At 42.3% G+C, this 25,277-nt stretch overlaps 1 protein-coding gene and 1 non-coding gene across 2 annotated transcripts in view; one reads left to right on the forward strand and one right to left on the reverse strand.

Moving 5' to 3' along the window:
- The window catches only part of LOC139640293 (cilia and flagella-associated protein 47-like), a 56,169-nt gene that overhangs the window by 19,644 nt on the left and 11,248 nt on the right, over positions 1 to 25,277 (forward strand). The window contains exons 27-55 of the mRNA XM_071514481.1: positions 2,068 to 2,179; positions 2,824 to 2,951; positions 3,980 to 4,085; positions 5,174 to 5,291; positions 5,410 to 5,629; positions 6,063 to 6,134; positions 6,257 to 6,394; positions 6,523 to 6,604; positions 7,302 to 7,397; positions 9,696 to 9,882; positions 10,736 to 10,833; positions 11,376 to 11,492; positions 12,086 to 12,220; positions 12,807 to 12,919; positions 13,918 to 14,068; positions 14,461 to 14,549; positions 14,820 to 14,906; positions 15,917 to 15,987; positions 16,222 to 16,358; positions 17,063 to 17,168; positions 17,613 to 17,839; positions 18,616 to 18,751; positions 18,949 to 19,076; positions 19,289 to 19,354; positions 19,606 to 19,749; positions 21,231 to 21,404; positions 21,999 to 22,110; positions 23,726 to 23,779; positions 24,550 to 24,647. Of these exons, the coding sequence (XP_071370582.1) occupies positions 2,068 to 2,179; positions 2,824 to 2,951; positions 3,980 to 4,085; positions 5,174 to 5,291; positions 5,410 to 5,629; positions 6,063 to 6,134; positions 6,257 to 6,394; positions 6,523 to 6,604; positions 7,302 to 7,397; positions 9,696 to 9,882; positions 10,736 to 10,833; positions 11,376 to 11,492; positions 12,086 to 12,220; positions 12,807 to 12,919; positions 13,918 to 14,068; positions 14,461 to 14,549; positions 14,820 to 14,906; positions 15,917 to 15,987; positions 16,222 to 16,358; positions 17,063 to 17,168; positions 17,613 to 17,839; positions 18,616 to 18,751; positions 18,949 to 19,076; positions 19,289 to 19,354; positions 19,606 to 19,749; positions 21,231 to 21,404; positions 21,999 to 22,110; positions 23,726 to 23,779; positions 24,550 to 24,647 (3,502 nt within the window). The remainder of the gene's footprint in view (positions 1 to 2,067; positions 2,180 to 2,823; positions 2,952 to 3,979; positions 4,086 to 5,173; positions 5,292 to 5,409; positions 5,630 to 6,062; positions 6,135 to 6,256; positions 6,395 to 6,522; positions 6,605 to 7,301; positions 7,398 to 9,695; positions 9,883 to 10,735; positions 10,834 to 11,375; positions 11,493 to 12,085; positions 12,221 to 12,806; positions 12,920 to 13,917; positions 14,069 to 14,460; positions 14,550 to 14,819; positions 14,907 to 15,916; positions 15,988 to 16,221; positions 16,359 to 17,062; positions 17,169 to 17,612; positions 17,840 to 18,615; positions 18,752 to 18,948; positions 19,077 to 19,288; positions 19,355 to 19,605; positions 19,750 to 21,230; positions 21,405 to 21,998; positions 22,111 to 23,725; positions 23,780 to 24,549; positions 24,648 to 25,277) is intronic.
- Positions 20,685 to 20,755, reverse strand: trnag-gcc (transfer RNA glycine (anticodon GCC)). The gene has a single exon. It is a non-coding gene; the product is annotated as a tRNA-Gly (tRNA).

Below are 25,277 nucleotides of genomic sequence, written 5' to 3' on the forward strand. Positions count from 1 at the left end.
CATTTTTCTATCTTGAGGCGATTGGCAGTGGCGAGCCACTGTTGCTAAATGAATGCCAATGAAACACTGCCACATACATAAACTGGTTAAATTATTCATTTCAGTGGGATTTTTATCAATCATGCCAGGACTCACTAACTGGCAGGTCTGGACTAACGTCGGATTTTGCTTACATTGTGATCCAGTGAGCTAATCCACGTTCCTAGGTGGCTCACATTGTATTCAGATTTCAGAGTGGACAGCAATCTGGCTGCAGTATTTCAGCGCTGGCAGCGTTCTCTGACCCACATCCCCATGACTGAACTGGGGAACACAGTGCATGCATAAACTGCTGGCCTCCACTACTATCTCCTCAACAATACATGTCCTGGGGGGGGCTAGCCACTGTATAATATCTAAAACAATAAGAGAAGAAGGGCTGCTGTTGTACCTACAGCCAAACTGCTGGAAAGTTGCTCATAATATTACATTTGAACATCAAATCTCTCACGTGTCAAATGTGGACACATTTGAATGGCCAGAGCTGTGTTTTAAGCTGTGTGTTACGTTTGTTTAATTTAATTTAGAAAGCTTGCTGTACTATCAGACCGAGGACTTCCATTAAGCCTCCTCCACTATTCATAATGAGCACTGCAAACCCGTCACAGCTGTCAAGTGTGTATCGTACAGCATGTCCGTCTCTACTTACATCTGCCATTGTTGCTGCACCTCATAGGCATATGACCAGTCTATTCAGTCACCTCAAGAATCCTCACAAAATCCAGTATAAGTGCATGGAGGCCTGGGGTTCTGCAGCTTCCTGTCCTTATCCTGTCTCCGCTACACAAATGGCTATAATGGGAATACTGTTGAATGAGTCTCACTAACTTTGTTCCCATTCATTGCGTTTGTGATCACAATATTTGGTGAAATAATCAAGACTATCGTTTTAGTTATAATTGTGCGGTCCTACATCTAATTGCCGTACATCTAATATACATACAGTATGTCTTTGTCTGAGCCATATATTTTGTACTATTGTCTGTTTGCACATACACTTGCACATGAACCTACTGAATAATTGCTCAAGACAGATGTCCTGAACAGACCAACCACTTATTCATTCCCTTTCCATTTCTTCCTCCTACTATCCATCTAAAATTGGCATCCATTGTGTGCCAGCATCTCAAATAGGATAATCCAGCATCAAATATAGATATTTAAATAAATAAGTTTATATTTGAGTGGAAAAATTATGTATTTTTTTTGTCTGTACTTAAACCATTTATTTCTCTTTTTATTCATTATTTTGTTCACCAATTACAGTGGTATCCCATTTATGGCAGCACTTTTAAGATTTTCTTGTTTATATCCCTTGCATTGAAAAATGTATCAATTTATTTGACGGATTAGGCTATTTTACAAAATTTTGGCACATGCACTGTATATATTCAGTTATCTATTGTCCTATTTTCTGATTGTCTTATTTAGTGTTTTTTCTTTGTCAATCAAACATCAGGTGGACAGACTGGTGCACAGATTACAAAATGGGTGTGTCTAGTGTTGCACAGTGCAGGGGACAGTTTTTGTGCTTCAGTGAGTGACCAGACGATTATAACAATGACCACCGAGTAACGACTGGGCCACGACGTGGATCCGAAACACTCATTGGCCACGTCCAAATCAAAAGCTATCATCCCTATGCCACACCTCGCATGGATAGATTTTTGTGGAAAACTTGCCCAGGGAGAAGATCTTGGCACTGGGAGCCCACATGACAGTGTTTTAAATCATACAGAATTCTGCAAAGCAAGTTTATCTGCTACCTAGAAGTTAAGATAAGATAAACTCGAGGGGAAATTTGTCTTGGACGGTTCTGGCAGCTTGGTGAAAATGTGTCTTTTTCCTTGTGCAGTGTCCTTCACAGGTGCCTGTTGGCCGATTGGGGTATGGACACAGACATCGAACCCTCAACAACTAGGACGATTAGCTAATGACATGTCAGAGTATATGGCACACAGTGGACGCCATACTAACTCTCCTTCCTCCTGTCTTTTCTCACACCTCCTCCTCTCACCACCTTTTCAGTGGGACCAGTGTATCGGCGGAAGTGGATGAGGTGGAACTGGAGGACGGGACGAAGGTGCAGCCTGTCTCCATCATCTTCTCCCAGGGTAACACCATCCCTGCCCAGGACCAGGTACAGTCCTGTATTTAAACCAGAGTTTACCCTGCCGTGTAAAAGTCAGGATGGGCCACCTCACCAAATATCGATCTCAAAGAATTAGATAGTTATTGGTGTCAATGGAAATACAATGAAATGAGTGAATGTAACCCATTGTTTGAAATTATCCTAATGCAAGCATCCAGGTGGGTGAGCGGGCTAACGCACATACCATTTCATAGAGTTGGTGTGAATCTGGCTCACATGGATTATACGAGATCATGTTACTGCATATCCACACCTAGCCTGAAAATGGCTGTTATGCATCTCCTGTGGCTGTATTTATTTAAATCTGTGTCTGCATTTACTTTTTACTTTTACCCGCTCTCCCTCTCCCTCTCATTTCATTACTTGTATGCGTACTGTGGTTAGATATCATCACGACTGCTTAGGATCCCAGTCACAATGCGAGCCTGACATCTCTCATATCTAGTTCCTGTGGCAGTGTGAGAAAAACCCGATTTGTGTGCATCCAGTGATCGGATAAGAAAAGTAGGATTGAAATGACAAGTGTAATCGACTTTCCTGGCTCTCACTGACACTTAACTCTGAAGCAAAGCAGAAATGCCTTCGTGATCTTTGAAATTATCTCACTTTGCCACTCCTGTCTGCAACCCTAGAACCATCTGATAGGCAGCCAGCACCAGGAGGCCAGCTCAGCCTCTCTAATCTGCACTGTATCCTTCTGCTCCGCCGTCCCTCTGTCCCTCTGTTCAACCATCACCTTCACCGACCACCTCCACAACAGGTAACCTGTTATACTGCAACATATATCACCACTCTGCATCTCTTTTTCTTATCTACTTTCATTAATCTGTCTATCCCCTTCTCTGACCACCTCTCTCTCTCTCTCTCTCTCCCATTCTTCTACTTTTCCATAGCTATCTCTCTTATATCTTTCTCTTTCCTCTCTTCCCTCTCCTCCAGTATCACCCATAGTGATCAACTCTCTGTAACAAGCTACCTCAACCACCTTCACCACTTGACCTATATTTCTTCCATCTCTGTCAGCGCATGACTCCTCTCCGAAACAGGGCCATGGTCCTACAATAAAACATTTTCTTTACAGCAAACAGGCCACAGTATGAGGTGTTGTTATTTTGGTAGCAATTACAGTAAATGCACTACAGCCACAACAACAACTGTGTACAACTGTGTATTAAACTATGGAAAAGTAGTCAAAGTAAACGATAATGCCATGTTGGTACGTCATGAAAGTTTCCCTAAACCATAATGTACTGGGTGTAACAACACAATGTAAGTATAAAGGAACATAATGCACTAAAATAGGTAGTTAAAAAACAAGAGTTCCACATCACCTGACATAAATGTTGTTGAGTGAAATGTAAACTTTTTAATGCAGCAGTTTGCTGTTAGTTAACATGCTATAATAATGATACTGTATAATCCCTGTAGGGAAATCGCCTGCTCCCCTCCAGGGAGTCAGAGCACAGCATCAGCTACAGAACAGCCACTCTGCAGCTGCTAGGGAGTCAGTGTGTTGCTCAGGGACATTTCAGCTAGGAGGATACTCGCAGACACGGGGGCTTGAACCTGCATCTTCCAGTTGAAGGGCGATCTCTCTAACCACTAGACTTCGACCTTGAAAGCTAACGTTCATGTTGCTCTCTGAGTTGTTACACTCTTGCAAGCACATTATGTTTTAGAGAAACATTTGTTAAGTATTAAGATCAATTGATTGTTGAATCAATCGGCTAATTTGATTTTCTCTCTCTCTATATTTCTCTCCCACTCTGCCTCTCTTCTTCTCTCCAGGTTTCAGGTGGAGGTGTGCGCTACGGCTGATAACTGTCTGCTGACAGTCTGGCCCTACATGGCCCTGCACCGCTCCCAGCAACAGATAGTTCTCAAGACTGGTATAGCACACACATACACACACTCTCTCACACACACACACACACACACACACACACACACACACACACACACACACACACACACACACAGGATGACTGAAGTACCGGTTTGGCTGATTAGGCCTGATGAGAGCTTGCATAAACAACCAGTAGCTGGTGGATGTGAGTGCCAATTATGGTCAACTACACTTAATTGTGCTGGAAATAAATGGCAGTGTTCCCTGAAGCTATTCAGGGGAGCAGACTTACAATATTTGTGTGGAGCACTCTTGCGTTGTCGGCTCTGTAATGAGATTTTGACTGGGACTTTACAAACACTAATCAAATCCTCCATTCTACATGTACATTTTAGTTAAAATTTCACACAAAATTGCAACTATTCTATTATGATTCTGGTAAATCCGTTACTAATTCTTACAATTTGTAATTAGTATTACTTTGGGCCCATCTCTGTTAGTGCACATTCTTCAGCTAGTGTTCCTATGCTGTGCAGTCTGATATGAATTATGAATTGAATTGAATTTCATTAAATTTGCTCTGTTTGTTTAAAATCCAATGTGATAATAAATGAGAGGGGTCCGGGGTAGAAATGACTGACAGTGGAGGCCTGCCGCTAGATCTTATTTTAATACATTTCAAATAAGTGTATCTTATATTTCATTCAGTGTTGTACACGTTGTTAGAGAAAAAAGAGGGAAAAAAAGATGATAAATTGCTTTTTTTCCTCTCCTGCAAAATGGTTTTGGCCTTCAAAAATATCTAATTGCCAACCACTTACACACACACACACACACACACACACACACACACACACACACACACACATACATGCACAAAGAAGTACACACAAGTACAAATTCTGACAGCACATAAAGATACTATACACACACTTCAGTTTTCACAACCCCTTGAATGCTTGATTCACTCACATTTAAAATCAGTCAAATTGCACATGCCACCCAAACTAAAGCTTCAAAATGAACTACTTGTAAAAGTGAAGTTGTTGACCCGATATTTTCCTCATTGCATCTGATTGGCTTGCGTGGCTGTCTGTCATTCAGGGGTCACAAGTGCCCAATCAGGACGAACCCAGGCGACCGTGGAGGCGGTCCTTCAGCGCTGTCACTCACCAAGTCCCGCCTCTGGCCTCACTTCCTCCTCCTCCTCATCCTTTGCTCACCTCACCTCCCCAAGCAAGAACTCTGCCACAGGTCAGAAAATGTGTGTGTGTGGTATGTCTGTATATGCATGTGTATGTGTCTGTGTGTATTTGTTTGCATGTATCTCTGTTTGCGTGACCTTGTGTGTGTGTATCTCTATCTCCTTCAGACTCCTTTCCAGACACTGAGAGTGTGAACAGTCGGCCCAGCAGAGATGACGAGTTCTGTCCTAACACCACGACCAACCCCGGCGTCCCAGAATTCCCTTCTGCCGTCTCCGAGGAGGGGCTCTACTACAAGAGCGTCTTATTGGCTGCTGAGAGGTGGTTCAGCCTCTTTGGTTGGCCGAACGGACCACACCCCATCTCTGTACCGCACACGCTCAGAAGGTATACCCAAGAGATTCCCAAGTAGCCTAGTCCACGCTTTTGGAAACTGGCAGGGGATCAGTTGATGCAATCATCTGTTTTTGCCTTCAGCTTTTCAGTACTTATTATTCATCTGAACTTGTGGAAAAGCAAAATAAGGCAACCCTATATGACTCTCACTGGTTAAGATATATTCCACCCTAACAATATATATTTTAAACCATGATTTAGAGACAGGGAGGTGTGTTTACCAGGCACAAGATGGCTGCTACCATGCTTGCTCATGATGCTGGCAAAATTAAGCTAAATCAGTCCTTGACGACGCTAACTCCGTTCTGACTACATTCCTTCCTCTAATATGTGTCATCTATTGTAATCATCCATCCTGCCTTGTCTTTTACCATCCTTCCTATCTGTTCATCAATCAACCCCTTGCGCCCCTCTCTCTCTCCAGGGTTGTGTCAAAAATTCAGACAGATGTTTCCAGTGGGCGGAGTTACCGTGTCAGCCAGAGTAAAGACTCCAGGTCTGTATATGTGTGGTAAATTTTCAGTACCCATTCTTGGGTACAACAAATATAAAATGGATGTTTAGATCTAGTCATCCGCCAACTAAAAAACTGTGTAAACTGTGTATTTTGGTGCCTAGGTCAGTACTGGACATGCTTAATCACTTGATGGGCAAACAGATTCCTGGTATTTCTCGCAGCCAGTCCTTTTCCAAGGACATAGACCAGCGCACCAATCAGATGCTACAACAGCACGAATCCATGCTTGCTTTTCTCAGGTAGGGCTTGTTTGCATAGACGCACTTAAAGACTACTGCTGCTTCTGCTGTCTTGACTCTAGCTGACATGTTGGAAACGTTTTGGTTTTGACCAGCAAATTTTCCGTCCATTGTAATTCTATGTCTAGGGTGCAGGGAGCCTGTCTGTGTCACATCAGACCACAATACCTCTTAGACGTGCAGGAGTTCAACCACTGGTGCTCTCTGCAGGTACACACACACACACACACACACACACACACGCACACACACACAGTGCAAACACTTTGCTCCTAGATGACACCTACTAAATTAAATTGTGTGACCTGTAAATCAATTTTACAAGCCTTGGTGAAACTGAAAATAATTGCTTTAGTGCAGCTTCTTTGGTGCTAACAATGAAAAAAACCCCTTCTGGTCTGATCGCACCGAGTCTCTCTCTCTCTCTCTCTCTCTCTCTCTCTCTCTCGCTCTCTCACACACACACACTCACACACACACACACACACTACACACAGGTTCACACACGGCACACATGGACACACACCTTAACAAGATTATTTTTACACCCACACATACACTAACCGGTGTACAATCACTGGTGCTTGCTACAAGTACAGACACACACACACACACACACACACACACACACACACACACACACACAAAGACATGCGCACACTTGATTGCTCACTCAAAAACTCATGCATTTCTCTCACACACACACTCTCACCCCCTGTTTGATACACACATGCCTTTCTGTCACACACACACACACATTTAGAGCTTCTTGTTTTTCCATACACTTTCCAGAATCATACCTCTACATAAATCACTGTCACACTCTATAACACTCATTAATTTGTATGCTGTGTATATATATATGTGTGTGTTTGTGTGTGTGTGTGTGTGTTTGTGTTTCTCTCAGGTAAATGAGGAAGAGAATGGACCGGACTACAGAAGTGTTGACTATGAGGCTCTGAGCAAACGATCCTGGGCTGACGTGCTGCTACAAATATACAAGGTGAACAACTCTCTCTCTCTCTCTCTCTCTCTCTCTCTCTCTCTCTCTCTCTCTCGCTCACTGTTTTGTGTTTGTGTTTGTTCACACGTGTGTATGTGTGTGTGTGTGTGTGTGTGTGTGTGTGCGCGCGCGTGTGTATGCGTGTGTGTGTGTGTGTGTTTGTGAAAGATTGTTTGATGACTGAAGATTAGCCAAGCCGATCTAACTTTCCAATTAGTCCTTAGACCACTCTGTATATATGTGTGTGTGTGTGTGTGTGTGTGTATCATAAAAGCAATTAATGTTTGTTTAGGATCAATAAATAAACAATTAACAGCAATATATTAATAATAAAGAAATCGTAAGTGTCAAATGTGAAAAAAAACAAACACAAGAAGTGGAGAAGTAAAATCAAAAGACAGAGTGTGAGCTGTGAGGAGACTAACTACAGCTGTCATGTGTTGTTGTGTTGGTTGTCTCTTAGGCTGTGACATGCACTGACATATCTTGCTGCTTCTATGGCGCTGACACTATTTTCTCCAAGCAGATATTGCATTTTAGTCTGGTCAGAGAGTGTATCAAAATCTTGGAATTTACATTTAATTTTTGTAAAGAACTTTGTTCTAATGTAGTCATATGTGCTACATTGTAGCAGGAAATGTTGCTCTGTGGACAGAGCTGACACAGCCTGTCTTCTCTAGGCAGCCAGGTCTGCCTGTGTCGACCAGTCTCAATGGCCAAGCTGTGATCGCTGAGTCTGTACTTAGTCAATGTCTTTCTCAGTTTCTGATCAGTCACGGTGGTCAGATAGTCTGCCACCGTGTACTGTCTGTTAAGAGCCAAATAGCATTGAAGTTTGCTTTGAGTTTTTGTGGTAGATGTCCAATAGTTAATGTAATTTCTTTTTCTTTAGCTATAATTTGGTTGTGCCAGACTGTGTGAGGGCTGTCCTGAGGCCTTGTGCTGTTAGAGGGGGTGAGCCTCAGGACCAGCTGGCTGAGGGGGCTCCTCTCTATGTTCTCCTCTTGGCAATGGAGAGCTTATTAATGGTAGGAGTTGGGGTCACTTGTTTTTAGGTGTTTATAGAATTTGATTGCTCTTTTTTGTATCCTAATTAAAAGGGGAAATTGGCCTAGTTCAGCTCGGCATCCATTGTTGGGGGTGTTCCTGTGGACTCTGAGAATGCTCTTGCAAAACTCAGTGTGCAGGGTTTCAATTGGGTGTTTGTCCCATTTTTTAAAGTCTTGATTTACAGGAGGACCCCACACTTCACTACCATACAATAAAATTGGTTCGATTATAGATTTGAATATTTTGAGCCAGATTCTAACAGGTATATCTATGTTTGAAGACTTTTTTATAGTATAGAAAGCCCTTTTTCCTTTGTCTCTGAGATCATTAATGGCCTGATTGAAATTTCCTGTAGAGGTAATTTTTAGTCCCAAATATGTGTAGCTGTGTCTGTGTTTTATGTCAGTGGAGCCTAGTATGAACCTATTTGGGTTTCCCTGACACCTGGGTCATTTCTGGAAGACCATCATTCTAGTCTTTTCTAGATTAACTGTCAGGGCCCAGGTCTGACAGAAGTTTTGCAGATGATCCAGTTGTTGTTGTAATGCCTCCTTAGATGGAGCTAGCAATATTAGATCATCTGCAAAAAGGAGGCATTTAATTTCTGTGTCAGAGAGGGTGAGACCAGGGATATCTTATTGTTCTAGTGATTTTGCCAATTCATCAATATAAATGTTAAACAGGGTGGGGCTGAGACTGCAGCCCTGTTTCACCCCTCTACCTTGGGGGAAGAAATCTGTTTCCATATTGCCAATTTGTATACATTGTTTTGATTATATCATAGATTTCCCCCCCTTCACCTTTTTCAATTAATGTCAGGAACAGACCATTATGCCAAATTGTATCATCATCATCATCTCTCTCTCTCTCTCCCTCTCTGTCTTCATCTATCTGTCTGTCTACTACTGACCACTGAGCAGCTCTACTGGAGCAATTGGGGTTAAGTGTCTTGCTCAAGGACGCCTCAACATGGGGTCTCGTCTCAATCCCTTTTCTCCCTCTCTTTATCTCTGTCTTTCTCTCCCTGCCAGGCCATCTTTGTCAGTAAAAATTGATACTTATGGATGATCAAATAAAGGTTCAATCAAAGGTTGAATGAACGAGAAAGGCATTTAACTCCCAACAGCTCAGTGGAAGACTGAGAAGACGTGATTGTACCAGGCAGCTGTATGAATGTGAAGTAGGGCAAAAAGTCAACCTCGTCTTGTTAAACACCAGTATTAAATAATGCAGTGTGTGTGCGTCCAGGTGTTGGTGTTGTGTCGCGTGTCAGACGGTTCTCTGAACTCAACCCTGAGCCAGGAGGTCGTAGATCACATCCTCTCTGCCGGCTCACAGCCGCTGGCCAGCAACGTCTACTCTACCTGGGAACTCCGACTGCTCTCCTGGCTCAACATGCACTTCCAGGGCATGAGGAAGACTGTCTGGGGTACAGGTAGGACACACAACTAACACACATGCACACAAAAACATGTAATGCGTGTGGTAGCAATTTTTTTTATCAGCTTCAATATTTCAAATGCAATACCAGTTATAAAAAGGTTTTTTCCCCTTTTTGACACCTTATTTGTTAAACATAACCACATGGGATTGGCAAAAAATGGAAAACGGTAAATGAATATCAAGTAGCATAAGCCTTGGCCTTGGCTACAAGCAATTTGTGAATAGCAGCTCTGCTATGAATACCAGCTCTGTGAAGATCACAACTTACAATTTTGATTCAGTTCTGTGGAATTGTTTGTGGTGTTAAGCAGCTATCCTGTTAAGTGTCCGTCTATCCCTGTTGGTGAGCTTTGATTTGCAACCACTGTTCCTCTTTGCCAATGCATTTTATGTGTGTTTGGAATATGTTTTCATTTTTTTTGAGCCTGTTCCCTTTGCCACATTAAATAATTTTGCAGTTTTTGTGACCAATACACCTGCAGTTCAGGCACCAGCTCTTTGGCCTCTTTGGAGCTCTGTAAGCTGCCTCATGTTGCTTTGAAAACATAAAAATGGTGATTGTCAACTGTGGCTATATTTAAATATATCTGGACTTTTGTGCATGTCATATACTTTACTAAATTGAATCAATATGGCCATTTGGCAATTCAATTTTCTAAAGTCAAATTATTTCTTCAACTAAATCTCTCACCACCTAGAACACAATTGAATATCCTATTGAAAGAAACATGTAAAGCCCCTTGATTCTTTTCAGTGCCTTGTGACGCCTGAAAATGTATTGCTATAGAATTTCACTATTGAACCTGATATTCCACCAACCTGTGTGTCATCTCCCTGGTCTGCAGGCGACGTCCCATCAGCCCGCTGGGTGGTGAATTTTGACCTGGACCTAGCAGATGGACTGGTGCTAGCCACTCTGCTTGCTGCCTACTGCCCTTACCTGGTCAGTGTGTGTGTGTTAATTTTGTGCGGACCCTCTCCAGTGTGTTCTGGGTCAGTGAGGGCCAGTGGTTAATGCCTGTAAGTGGCACTGTGATTGATATGATGAGGACGCAATTAGCCCTGAGCAAGATTAGAGGAGCCTCTTATCATGCTAAGTACCACTTATTGTGTGTGTGTGTGTGTGTGTGTGTGAGAGAGAGAGAGAGAGAGAGAGAGAGAGAGAGCAACTGAGTCTGTATTTTAGTGGTGGAATTAGCCAGTGGATGGATGGTCACTGTGAGAGCTTGACTCGGGCCCAAACATTTGAGCCCAGCTCAAACCTGAAAACCTCTGTCAAAACCCAAACCGAGCTCAAGGGGTACAGCTTTTTGTGAGCCCAAAGTATGACTAAAGACTATAACATACAAAGTATATACTGCAAATGAGTAATAGTCTTCTAATGAGGCGACAGGGTGGCGTAGTAAGTAGGGAGATCACTAAAAGACATGGAGACCCTTGTTGTAGTTTTGTAGTAATTGGCTTCTCTGCTGTGCCCCTCATTAGATCTACAGCCACTTCCGCAGGATGTACAGCCGCAGCAGCAGTCTGGAACAAATCCTCCACAACAACATCATTCTGGCCCAGGCCTTAACCACACTTTCTCTCAATATAGATGTGCAGGTAAGTAGATAGGACCTAATGTCTGGACGTAGATATACTGGTAACTAGATAAAAGACAACTAGATACAGACTTGATAACTAGAAAAAAGGACCTTCACATCATAGTGATGCTCAACCAGGCCTAACTATGCTTTCTCTCAACATGCATACACAAGTAGATAGGATTTAAAATGGATGTACAGATCCGTGTCCGTGTGACTGTGTAGATACACCTTTAAGAGCACAACAACTCAAGAACAATACATGATTAAAACTTCATAGTTACACCACAGGTTCCTCCTATATAGTAAAGTAAATGTAAAGTGAAGTAAATGATCTGAGTAGATTTTGGAGCACCTATTAACGAAAAAAAACTGATTATCTTGAAACTACTATAAGTCCATATTAATACCACCCATGTGTTATGCACAGACAAGTATGTTGACATAGAACTATTTGCTAATTACTGCATTCATTAGCTTAATTAATGACCTCATTAACAAAACCGGTTATGTTTTATATATCATTCCGATTATGGCGGGACATTAGGCAGCTCAAGTGCTCAAGTCTTGTTTTTATTCTGTGTGTATGTGTGTGTGTGTGTGTGTGTCCAGCCCACAGACTTATCAGACCCTAACCCAGTGCAGATGTTGATGCTGTGTGTCCACCTGTATGAGAGGCTGCCTCAGTACCTGCCACTATGCACTATAACACTATCAGGAGGCCTGCACAGCACCTTTAGCAAGCAGGTAACACACACACGCACACACACACACATACACACACACATACACACACACACAGCGACCACTTTGGTCTTAGATGACACCTACTAAATTAAATTAAATTGCATGCCCTGTAAATCAAATTTATGAGTACTGGTGGGACTGCAAATGGCTTTATTGCTAACAATAAAAAAGCTCCTCCTGGACAGATAGTGGCGACACACACACACACACACACACAAACAAGATCACACGCATAGGCATACACAGACGCACATATTAACAGGATTATAGACACACACATACATTAACAGGATTATAGACACACCCACACATACACTAACAGGATTACAAACACAGACAGACAAACGCGCATTTGAATAATGACACACATAGTCAGGTTAAACCACATTACAAGCCATACAGAAATAGAAATGTCAGTTCTAAACAAGTTGGATTTCATTGTAGGATTGTTGGTATTATTTTTCTGACAGCATAATTTGTCTGTGTGTTTGTGTGTGGATGCTCCCCTACGTTTGTGTGTATGAAAACTTGGTGTGTGTTTCTGTGTGTGTGTGTGTGTGTGTGTGTGTGTGTGTGTATACTTAAGGTGCGTCTGAAAAGCCCATCCTCCAAGTCTCTCAAATACCAGGCCTTCATCTTAGGAGAGGAAGCCCAACTCTTCTCCCTCCCTGATGGATCTGAAGTCACCATTCCTCCTAAGTATGTTTCCAGTTAGGAAATGTAAAATCCCATTTGCTAGACGCTTTTATCCAAAACACCTTACGGATGGCCCCAGTAGAAATCATTCCATTAACCCTGGCAGTGTTAGTGCCATGCTCTACCTATTGAGCTATGATGATACTGGTTTGGAATATTAGGCTGATACCAGGCTAAAATAAGAAATTGGTATACTGGGAATTTCCTCAATACTAAAGTCTGATACCGAGAACTGTGCATAACATGTCAGGAATCAAAGCAAAGTGTCTTGATTTACATCCTCTTTCATATATAACTGTTTGACATCACAGAAGCATCATAGATAATATCTTAGACATTTTGTCAATTGACTTTAAACTGTGATTTCAGTCTGTGAAACCACTCAGTGAAACCACTCAGTTAAAATTAATGGATTGCATTGGTATTCCGTATCAGTGCATACTTAAAGGTTTACTAATTTAAATTGGTATCGTTAGTGAGGAAGTGCTATCTTTGCATCTGTATTCACAAATCTGTATGCACAAAATAACTTAATGTTTTGGGCAGACTTGTGCCTTGCAAAGGATAGGAGAAACCCTCTTTAACTTATTCAGCCCAGGATCCAAATTGAGTAAATTTAGTCTCACCCTGGGACCCAGGCTCATTAAAATGTACCAGTTCTCCTGTCATGTGGGGCCTCACTATAAAAATAGCCCATGTCCCATTTTGGGTTCCTAGCCATACTTTCAGAAATTCTGTCTCTAACCACAATGCCATTATGCAGAAAAAACGGTATTGAGTTTTTGCTGATTCATCACTGCCACAAGAGCCCAAGTAATCTCAAAATGGGTGGTTGCGCTTGACAGTGTGCAATTAGCTATTTATTACACTCTAATTCATATGGGGTGTTTTTGTGAAAGCACTCTAGCACTGCTTTGTAAAAAAGAGAACATTCTGATTCCATTGGAATAGAGTCTAAAGTATCAGAGGAATTTGTTGTTGTTGGCAATGCTGACTTCCAGGGCGAGCACAGAACTGACAGTCCAGTACAACTGCTCCTTCCTGCGGCCCATGGAGGCGGTCCTTCTGCTTACCTCCAGTTCTGCTATTGGCCTTCATGGCGCCACTCTCGCCTTCACCCTGAAGACCCACGTCAATCACATCACACCTACTGTGAGTACACTGGCTCACCGATTGGTTGATTGTCTGTGCAGCTGGTTGGCTAGCTGGTTGTCTGTTTAACTGATTGGCTACCTACAGTCTTGCTTGCAAGCTAGCTGGCTGTATAGCTATCTAAATGGCTGGCCACCTGATTAGCTAGGTGACTGGCTGGCTGACTGTCATGTTGTAGTTACACACATCACACCTATACACTGGCTCTGGTTGGCTAGACGCATGGCTGTCTGTCTGACTGGGTTACAAGCATGCTGTATCAACACACATCACATGTACTTTGAAGTACACTGTCCTCTTGAAGGCTGGCTGTTATAAAGAGCAGCTGGCTAGAGCTGTTGGCTGCTAATAACTAGATGACAGACTGTCTGCCCTCCACTGTCTCTCTTCAGAAGACTGTCAAGTGCAAATCTCCCTGCTACCAGCTGAAACTGATCCAACTGCCAATAACTAACCCTTTCAGCAAGGAAACCAAGTTCAGGTGGGTGTATGTGTGTGTGTGTGTGTGTATGTGTGTGTGTCTGTGTGTGTGCACGTGTCAGCGAGTCAATTCACTCTCATTTTAATACAAAATATAAAGTGAAACTGCTATGCATGGGTTTACAATTGACCGTTTAATTCTATTACTTCATTCAAGACAGGTCATATGAACCTTTCTAAAATAATTTCTGAGTGGGTGATTTTATGTTTCTTGAGTTGTATTACTGCATTCAAGCCTCTGTCTGCTGTGTGTTCGTGTGTGTGTGTCCAGGGTGGTGCTGGTGGAGTCTAAGTCCAACCCACTGGAGCCTGAAAAGAGAAAGGGCAGCCTCGCTCAACAGGCCTCCTTCAAAACCAGGTAACACACACACTGTTCACCGTACCCCAAACAGTAGGGACAGCTAACACACACACACACACACTAAAAGGAACATGCATATGCACATACACACTCAAATTAAGTTAACTTGAGTGTAGATAATGGAAAATAATGGCCAAAATACTGTCAGATAAGGACAGAGTTTGGTAATGAATCATGAATCAGGATTTTTTTGTCTTTTCTGAAAAGTAGGACACAGAATAAAAAACACGACCTGGGTCTACTTTGCCATGTTTGTAGATGTGTTAGCAGTATATATTGTAGACTAGGTGTTATATCTCTATGGACTAGGTTTTTAGGTAGTAACTACGGGTCCCCAGAGTGGCCACTATTAATGCTTTACTGTTAATGACCTCCTGCAGAAGTATGTGCAATGAGTAAGTAATAAAATAAATATATAATATGTACATATATGTAAAAAATTTAATAATAAATACTGTAGCCCAACTTGAAAGGAATACACTAAATTTTGTCAAACTTTCCATTGTACAATTATATCACTGGTAGTAGTTTAGTTTGCTATGGTGAATGCTAACACAGTAGCAAACTCTGTGCACCATCTCAAAAGCACCATAGCACATTGAATACTGTACATACAGTGGAAGTAGATTCCTTGACGATAACATTGTCAAAGAGCTTATTGGCCAAAAAAACGGGGTGTTCCTCCAACCAGTCACGACTTTAGAAGTTGAGGTAAAGTATAAGGTTGCTCTCCAGAGACAGTTGGGTTGTCATTAACAGTGGCTGGTTAGTATGCATCTCTCGGCACGTCAGGCGTCTTCAAAGCCAAACATTCCTGCTCCTCCTCCTAATCAGGAGTTGACGATGAGCATCTGAAGTAGGGCTCAGGTCATCTCTGGTTCACCTGAATCAATTCGTGGAATCTGATATCCATATTTGAATGATGATGATTTTTTTTCCTCTTTCTCTCTCTCTCTCTCTCTCTCTCTTTCTCTCTCTCTCTCTCTCTCTCTCTCTCTCTCTCTCAGTCCCCCATCAGAGAAGATGAATTCAGACAGCAGCTGTGGGGAGGAGATGGAAGAGAGGCACACAGATCTCAGTCAGTACTAATACATAGACACACACACACACACACACACACACACACACACACACACACACACACACATACACAAATTAGAGCACAGCTATTCATATGATGCTGTGTGTTTTGTCTTTGTGCTTGTGTGAGAGTGTATTAATGCATGTTTGCTTTCTCTTGTGTGTGCATATGTTTGGGCATGTGTGTTTGTGTCTTGTGTATGTGTGTGTGTGTGTGTGTATATGTGTCCAGACGATGAAGCTGGTGAGTTCTTCAGTGCGGTGAAGAGTGTTTGTCTGAAGCCAGGCCAAGCAGACATTCTGAACATCCACTACCTGCCCTTCCACCTGGGCAACAAGCACTGCTCTGTTCTGCTGGTCTGCCCACAGGTCAGTCAGTTGATGTATTGTATGTGTGTATTTGTGTGTGTGTGTGTGTGTGTGTGTGTGGGTGTGGGCGTATGTTTATTACTTAATGATTGAGTATAAATTTTCTCTTTTTTTTTATATGCTCTTTATGACAATTTATGAAAATAAGTTTTTCATTTCTTGGAGTCTAGAGAGAATCAATTGGACTCTAGAAGTTGAATTAAATCCTCACCCTGATGTGTGTGTTTGTGTGTGCCTCTATATGCACGCAATCTAATGGTGTTTGTCAATGCAATCTGATGCTCAGTCCATAAAAGAACACTCTGCTTCCATTAGAGCAGAGTGCAAAATCTGGAATGCTCTGATCTTTTTGGGCCAGTCTCATTTAAGAACAATTCACTGTGTGTGTAGGTATGGGTGTGTGTCCGGTGTCTGAAATTACCTTTTTTCGCTCGCCTGAGAAGGACCGGGAAATTACCTGCTGTGAATAATTTTACTGGCCAAATTAATTAATATAGATTTTTCATAGAAAGCTGTCACCCTACCTGTTTTCAGTGCTGTTTTGTGTACAGAACCAGGTACTGTGTGAGTTGATTTGCTCACTCACTTATACAATGAATGTTTTTTTCTTTGTGTTCATTATTCTTCTTTTTATTGGTCTCACACCTGCAAAAGTTTGCAGAAGTTTAGACGCTTTCTGTTTTTGTATTTGTGTGTTCCTCTAGGTGGGAGATATGGTGTATATGGTGAAGGCCACAGCAGAACTGCCGCTCCCTTCGCCTCTCACAGCTAAACCCAGTCCTAACATAGTCCTGTCCCCCAACACCTCTGGTAGGAAACCTGCCGACACTTAACTTCAGTTGTTGCTCAAGGCATTATAAGGCATAAGTAAAATGTTATCAGCTATTCGCCATGGACCAAACACCATGAATCTAATTTACCTTTACAGGAGACCCATTTGACATCAGAAAAGGTACTTTTTTGTTCAATAATTAACAATTCAGATAAAAATGTAATTGGCAGTTATTAGGTAATATACTGTTTTAAAGCTCTGAATGCAAAAATCTATCTATAAAAAACAATATCTCTCATAACATGCCTGTTTTTTCCACGTTGGGTCACATATTGGTCTCTCTCTGCTGTCAGCAGACATGATAAGAACAGATAACTTTGTAATCTTAACAAGTAACTAACTCTAACCCATTAGTAAATCTATAGTGAATAGTGAATCAACTCAACAATGTCAGTGGTGATGTGTTTTTCCCCCATCAACAGACTCAGGTGTGTGTGAGTCAGTGCTGAGCCTACGCTGCAGGGTGGGACAGGTGTGTGAGGAGGTGGTGTGTGTGCCGCTTGTCAATATGGCCCGGGAGCGAGCTCTGGCCACCTGGGGTCAGCACACCATGAGCGCCGACGAGCGTAGGAGACGGACGCTCACACACACGCTGGACAGCAGCACTGTGAGGGCAACCATGGCAGCACGCAAGCTCACCAAACAACAGGTGCACACACAAACACACACTTATACAGAAACACGCTGGGAAGCAGCATCTTGAGTACATGCAGACTCATCAATCAGCTGTCAACCATCAACCAACAGGTTGATAACAGACTCCATATGCTTATTGGCTCCCACTGTGAAATCGGGTTAGGACTATGGATTGGTCTCCTTCTGTTCGTTTGGTTATTTGATTCTTTGTTCATCCGTTCATCCGTCTATCACATCGCTCTGATTTTGACGATACTTGGGGAAATAATGCATCTCACCACTGTGCTCCAGCATTGTCAAAGATACACTGATTGGCCCTGTGGGTGCTACAAGAACAGGTCAAAACAAGGTGACATATTTGCTACTGATTGGCCCAGAGGGGGTGTGCATCATTTGTGGGAGACGACATGTGGACTTTTGCCTTATTTGTTATATAGAAAAGAACGGAGTGAGTTGGTAGGTACTTCTGTAGGTGTATAGGTAGATATATAGATAGGTAGGTGGGAAGGTACATAGTTGTATGCATGGGAATATAGGTAGGTGATTACAGTATGTAAGTAGGTAGTTCTGTAAGTTGGAAGATGTGTAGACTGAGATGTAGTTAGCTATGTATGCTGGTAGGTAAGTGGGTTGTTAGGCAGGTAAAGTAGATGGACAGTGAGGATTCCCAATCAATTTGATGCATGAGAAATCACCCTATGATGTGAGATGTTAGTGTGTTTTTTTCTTTCCTCCATGTCTGACTGGCTGTGCCTCCTCTTCTCTTGCCCTCTGATCTCACAGGCCCAGCTGATGAGAGGTGTCAGCCACAGTGAGGGGGTAGAGTACAGTGTGGAGGTTTCTATGCCAAAACACTTCACTTTACCTCACACTGTTACAGTACCTATAAGAGGAGACAGCAACATACTACAGAAAGATCTTGCAGGTACACACTCTCAAATTCATATATTTTATGCAGTTACACTAGACATACTTCATATCTTGATCCATTCTGCTGTAGGAGCTTCAAATTTGATGTCATACCTCCACTCTTACACTCCTTTTCTCTCTTACTTTTGACACTTTTTCTCCTTTGTTCAACCCCCTCCTCCCTGCCCCTCCTCCTCTCTCTGTCTTCAACAGACTGGGAGTGTGTGGACGTCCCGTTGCGGTTCCAGGCAGACTCAGCGGGTCAGTTCACATGTCAGTTGATCCTGAGGTCCTGGTGCGATACCAGAGTCTACCTGCTGGAGGCACTGGTCACTTCACAGGTAGAGATCTCAGGGTATATAGGAGCTTAGTGAACCTTCAGTGGCATAAGAACTGGATACTGGATTGCATGTTGGCACAGTGGAAAACAGTTAAGTCTTGGAGAGTATTGTGGTTATATTAGGCAGTATAGAGCATACACTGACTCTAACTGACTATGCTTTATTACATTACATCATTAATTTTACTAAAGTGATCTCATTTGTGGCCACAGGGAGAGTACGCCCACTTGGACTTCAATTCACCAGCTCACCAGTCAGTCACTCAAGACATACCACTGGTGAGGAGCAACTCCAACTAATACCAACCAGTCAGCGTGATTGGAATATGCATTTGGTTAATTAGATTGTTTGGCTGAAACTACTGGCGTAATAACATGGATTATTTTATGTTATAGTTGCAGTTCTGATAAGGTGTTTCACCCAGTTACATTTCTTTCATTTATGCTTGTATTTTTATAGCAGGTTACCAAAATTTTTGCCTAATGGTGAGTTCAAGTAAACTGGTATAATCTGGGTGTGTCTCTCACAGCACAACGAGACCCACCAGGACTGGAAGCTGCGAGGTGAGGTGTGTGGTGAAGGATTTCACGGCCCCAAGGTGCTGAACGTACCAGCGGGGACAAGAACCTGTTACCCCCTCACCTTTCAGCCCTCTGCACAGTGCGTTGTCACGGTAATGTCCATTTCTTTCTTTCTTTCTTTCTTTCTTTCTTTCTTTCTTTCTTTTACTCTTGCTTTCTTTCTTTCTTTCTTTTACTCTTGCTTTCTTGCTTACTTTCTTTCTTTCTTTCTTGCTTGCTTGCTTGCTTGCTTGCTCGCTTGCTTTCTTGCTTTCTTGCTTGCTATACACTTTCTGATAGACCAGGAAATCTTCCCAGTGTTGTAACCTGGAGTCAATGGGTGTTCAGGATCTTTCAACATCAGTCACACAGATCCAGGTGACCCACTTTGGATTGATCGGTTCCTGGTTTGTGGTCAAGCAGGCATAAGAAGTCATCCTTGTGAGCCCCTTCCAGCTTGAGGCCCTCTCTGCAGCCTCTGTGGTGCACACACTGTACACAGCCCTCTTCCTTTCATTGGCCTCCCCCATCCCACCCTCACCAGGGAAGAGTCAGCTCAAGTGTGCCACTTATCTTGATGTCTCAAACAGCAGCATAATGTCTGGCCTGTGTGGCTCCTGTGATGATTTCTAGGAATTTGAGCTTTCTCCCTAGGACAGTGTCAGCCTCCAGTGCTTTTCTAAGGAGCCCCACTGACACGCTTGGCTTCAGCTGGGGCTCCTCTTTTGATATACAGCCTTTTCATAAACAATGCCCTGCGATTTAGACCAGTAGATCTCAGTATTTGTGCCTCGTGAACCGTTAAAACGAAGCAATGCCTATTCGCGACCCCTCACAGGAGCGGTCAAGCAAAGGATGATTTTCCCTTTTCAGGTCGATTTATTTCATTAATTATCAGAGGCTTAGAGGCGGAAAAGTACTCAGTATTTCACAAGAATAAAGCAAAAATGTGCGAAAAATCTGAAAAAAATTACATGATAGTAAAATTTGACTGCATTTGGGGCTTCAACAACTTAATGAAGAGGTCTGAAAATAAAAAAAATTGTGATGCATTGGCCGGGAATCGAACCCGGGCCTCCCGCGTGGCAGGCGAGAATTCTACCACTGAACCACCAATGCACAGATTCTTTGTATGGTGGGGGTTGGGCCTGAAATAGGAGAGAGGCTGCAGGCGGCCGTTACTCTGCTTGCTCTTACGTTGCACACATTCCATTCACCTGTCTCTCACTCTACACAGACTTTGAGATTCAAAGCTTGTTTGTATTGTTTGTATAAATTATGAAATTGTCATAAAAAACAAAATAAATAAATATAATTTAACCAGAATGAGGGATTGGTATGTATCTTGTCCACTCAAATTAGTCAAAAGGGTACGATGTCTATCTTGTGCACACACAATACCATTTTGTGCTCTCGATATAGTAAATTGTAGCCTTGAAATATATATATTTTTTGTCCTGCAACCACTCCTAGGCTCTGTAATCAGCTGTGTTTGTGTGTTAGTGTGAGAATGCTTGACTGTAGCTGAGAGTCTGACGGTCAGTGTGCCTCACAAGTTTGAGTGTGTTTGTCTTGTTGATCCCTTCCCCCACAGGGCAAGCTATCCTTACTGAATGACTGTGACAGTACAGAGCACACGTTTACCCTCAGAGGAGTGGGAGAGCGCCCCCTGCCAGTGGACCACGTGGTATTGCACTGCCCCGTAGGGCAAGCCACACGCACACAGCTGCAAGTCCCCAACAACAGCCCGCACAAACTCACCCTTCAGGTACGCAAATACATAAACAGTCAAGCAAGCATGCAAGTAATTGTCAGCCACATTCACTTGCTGACAATGATGTACACTCAGATGCACACTCACACATCCACATGTGACCCAACACATGAGGGAAAAGAAAAAAAATTATCACTTAGGCCCGGATGAATTAAATGTTTGCATGGGTGTTAGTGCTTTTTGTGCCATTTTGAGCCATTTTCCCCTAAAATATAGGAGGAGCACGGATATTTTGGGCTTTTACCATGATTAATGTATAATTTGAGGCACATCAGCTGTCGAGCACAAAATGGAGTGGAAGCTTAATCAAATAATTTCTTCTCTGTGATTTAATAAAGAGAAAAGGCTTTTATAGCATGGGGTATTCAACTGGGCAATTTTCAAGCTATGGAGGGCTATGGTGTTGCTGTGAGTGTGTGTACATGTATAGATGTGTATATTTTATAATTGTGTGTTTGTCAATGTGAGTGTGTGTGTGTCTTTTTGAGCATCTTTTCCTTTGTGTTCTGCGCATTGGTGTGAGTATTTATGTCTTCTCTCTGTCTTGCATGAATGTGTGTGTGTGTGTGTGTCTGTGTGTGTGTGTAGGTGGTGACAGATCTATCTGTTGTGAGTGGGGCTCCCTCCCTGGAGATTAAACCCGGTCACAGTGTGCCGTACACCCTTGCCGCGTCACCGTGGAAACGAGGAAAACACTCAGGTGAGTCATCCCGCTGTGTGTTTGCGATCGTGTGGGTGCATGGTTGTGTGTTACGTGTGGTGGAACGTGGGCGCGCTCCATTGTCTGCTGAACGTCTTTAAATTTGATTAAATTTGCTCAAACAAACACAGGCGAACACATTTTCGGTGTCCTTCATTTAAATTTCCGCTTTAAATGCTTTGAATGCATTTGTTTCACCGTGAGTGGAATCGCTGGTTCAGTGTTTGTTTTGCCAGCTTTCACTCTAATCTGTGTTTGTTAGAGAGCCTATGTGTGCATAAGTAGTTAAGTAGGTAGGTAGATGTTTTGGTTGGAAGGAAGTTATGTAAGTAGGTATGCAAACGTGTAAATGTAGAGAGGCACTTAAGTAGATTTAGTTGCTGGTAAGTGTGTAGGTAGGTAGAGTTACTGATAGGAAGATGAGTCAGTGTGGAAGTGAGTTGGTAGACGTGTATCTTTGGCTGCTTTAAGGGTGCGTTCGCTTAAAGTGTTTTATTCCTTTCCTATGTCCTTTACTTCTGTTCATTTTGAGAGCCATGCCATTTGAACTCACAACAAAGTACAACAAAGTGAACTTCCCCACTGTGCCTCGAACCAATAGGTGCATTAATTCATGAGTCATATAACATGTTTTGTGGTTTTTCCAACAATGTAGCATTTCCATTGCTCTCATCTGCATACTAAATTGCACAGATGATTGGACAGGATGCACCACTCCATTCCAAGTTTACAGATCATGCTGACACAGACAGCATGCTAGAAGAGTCTTAGCAGACAGAGACAGCAGTCTGCTAGACAGAGAGACAGCAGGCTTTCTGTGGGCTGCAGGGGCAATGAGTTGACATTTGTGGAAAGGTTGCCGTTCTTGATTGCCATAGTTCTTTTTGGCAGCTTTGTTTACATCTATCTCTTGAGACCTAAGTTAAACTTCACTCCTAGTTTCATTCAGAGTTTGGCCTTTAGTGCTTTAACTGAAGCATGACTGGGAAGCGGGAAAGTTTCATGTGAAAGTTTATGTTAACAAGCAAGAATTCCACCACTGAACCGCTAATGTGCTGCATGGTATCACATAGGGGCTGACCTCAAATTTTTCACGGAGGTCATTGCACTACATGCTGTTCTTTTCCACCCTCTTTCACTCTCACGTATGCAGATGTGTTCACATACATACTCCACTCTCTCCGCCTCTCTCTCTCAGACTGCGTAGCCTTAAATGACTGAATGTCTTTGGAGGCGTCTGTTTTTCTGGTCTGAGATGTTTGGTTATCTGTGTCTTAATGTGTGTGTGTGTGTGTGTGTGTGTGTGTGTGTGTGTGAATGTCTGTCTGCGTTTCTCAGAGCAAGTGTCTTTGTGTGCACACTTTGTTTTGTACGTGCATTCGAGTGTGTGTTTGTGTGTTTTGTTTGGGTGTCCTGACCTTATCCCTGCCTCCACAAGACAAGCTGTCCTTAGTGAATAACTGTCATGGAAATGTATGGGAACACTTAAATGCCAGCTTGCGTGTGTGTTGTGTCTGGACATTACTCAGTATGAGACAGAGACAGAAATAGTGTGTTGTGTCTTCACACAGGATCAACTAAATGCAATATGCTACATATATAACTTCTCTTGCAGGCTGTGTGTCGTTTACAGCGATTGATGATATGCAAGAGGCCGAGAAGGACAAAGGTAAGTTTAATGTTGTATACAGTTTGGCACTTTGATTTGACTTTGTCATCTATTGTCCCAGACACATACAATGATTAAAAGCTTATAAAATGCAGTATTTGGATTTCTCTTTTTTTCAGACATAATATTTATAGAATAAAATTAAAAATAGCATACAGAAGTATGGCATACAGAATAGTAACTAGATCATGGTCATCCTTTTTTCACATCAAAACATACCAAATAAATAGAATGCTTGAATTCTATTAGAATGCTTAGATTTATGATCCTTTTGTTTCTGACATATACTAAAAACTAGGAAGGTGAATTATACAGTAGTAGTAGAGTAGTTGAGTCTGTCACTTCATTTCAGTATCTACAAGATGTCCCACAGCTGATACCTTTGTTGACATGATTTAACAGTGACTCTCTCTAAACCTTGCACTGATAGACCAATCTAATTATTTGGAGAGAATCAAAATTACATCACCAAGTACAGTAAATGAACAGGAATTTTCTTTTGTCTCTGTGCATAGACATGTTAAAAGCTTATAGAGTTTCACAGAACATACTGACACACATGGTTAGGACAAACAGTCAAACCAATCATTTTTGTGGAATAATTTTGCAACATGAACAAAATTGTAAATGAATTGAATTTGAATGAAAATCATTCAAATGTAACTAAGCACTTGAGCACTATATGATTTCATTCAGCTACTTTAACTAAGATTCTAGTGCTTTTTTTTTGTGTGTGTGTGTGTATGTGCGTGTGTGTGCTGGTCTTCCAGGAAATGTGTCTGGACACTACGAGGTCTATTTTTCTCTAGAGATAATCTGTGAACCAGCAGCGCCCATCAAGGTCATAGATGTACAGTGTGCTGTTCAGGTGAGTTCAACACACACACACACACACACACACACACACACACACACACACACACACACACACGCACACACACACACACGCACACACACACACACACACACTGTGTGCAGGACAGATACAAACACACTGAAAGGATGTTTCGAAATATGCTTGTAGTTTTTCTTCACCCATCATTTGCCAAAATGCCAAGCACACATTTCTACACTGGCGAAATGAGGAATGCTAGCCATGCAAGCAAAGTCTTCATGGAAGCTGAAGGATTAATGAAACTGTTTCACTGTAATGTGACAAGTGCCTTGAGAAGAAAAATATTGGATCAAAATTCACAATGCCAAGCTATATTGTAATGGCAGGACGGCCTAGCGGTTAGAGAATGGGTTCAAGCCCCCTGTTGGCAAACATCCAGCCTGAGTAAGCATCTTTGAGCAAGACACTGACTCCTTACCAGCTCAGAGGACGATGTTCTCTAGCTGACCCTCTCATCTGCATGGAGGGGGCAAGTGAAAGGAGAATTTTCTGATGGGGATTAGTAAAGTATGACGTTATTTCTTAAACATGCTGGAAATCAAATGCACTATATCACAATATGTACAAGTACAAAATCTTATGCTGGTATATGGTATTTTACAC

This window comes from Centroberyx affinis, unplaced genomic scaffold (genome assembly GCF_046629955.1).
Source record: "Centroberyx affinis isolate AG114_WGS23_722 - 3 ecotype Tasmania unplaced genomic scaffold, CSIRO-AGI_Caff_v1 ptg000287l_1, whole genome shotgun sequence".
NCBI lineage: Eukaryota > Metazoa > Chordata > Actinopteri > Beryciformes > Berycidae > Centroberyx > Centroberyx affinis.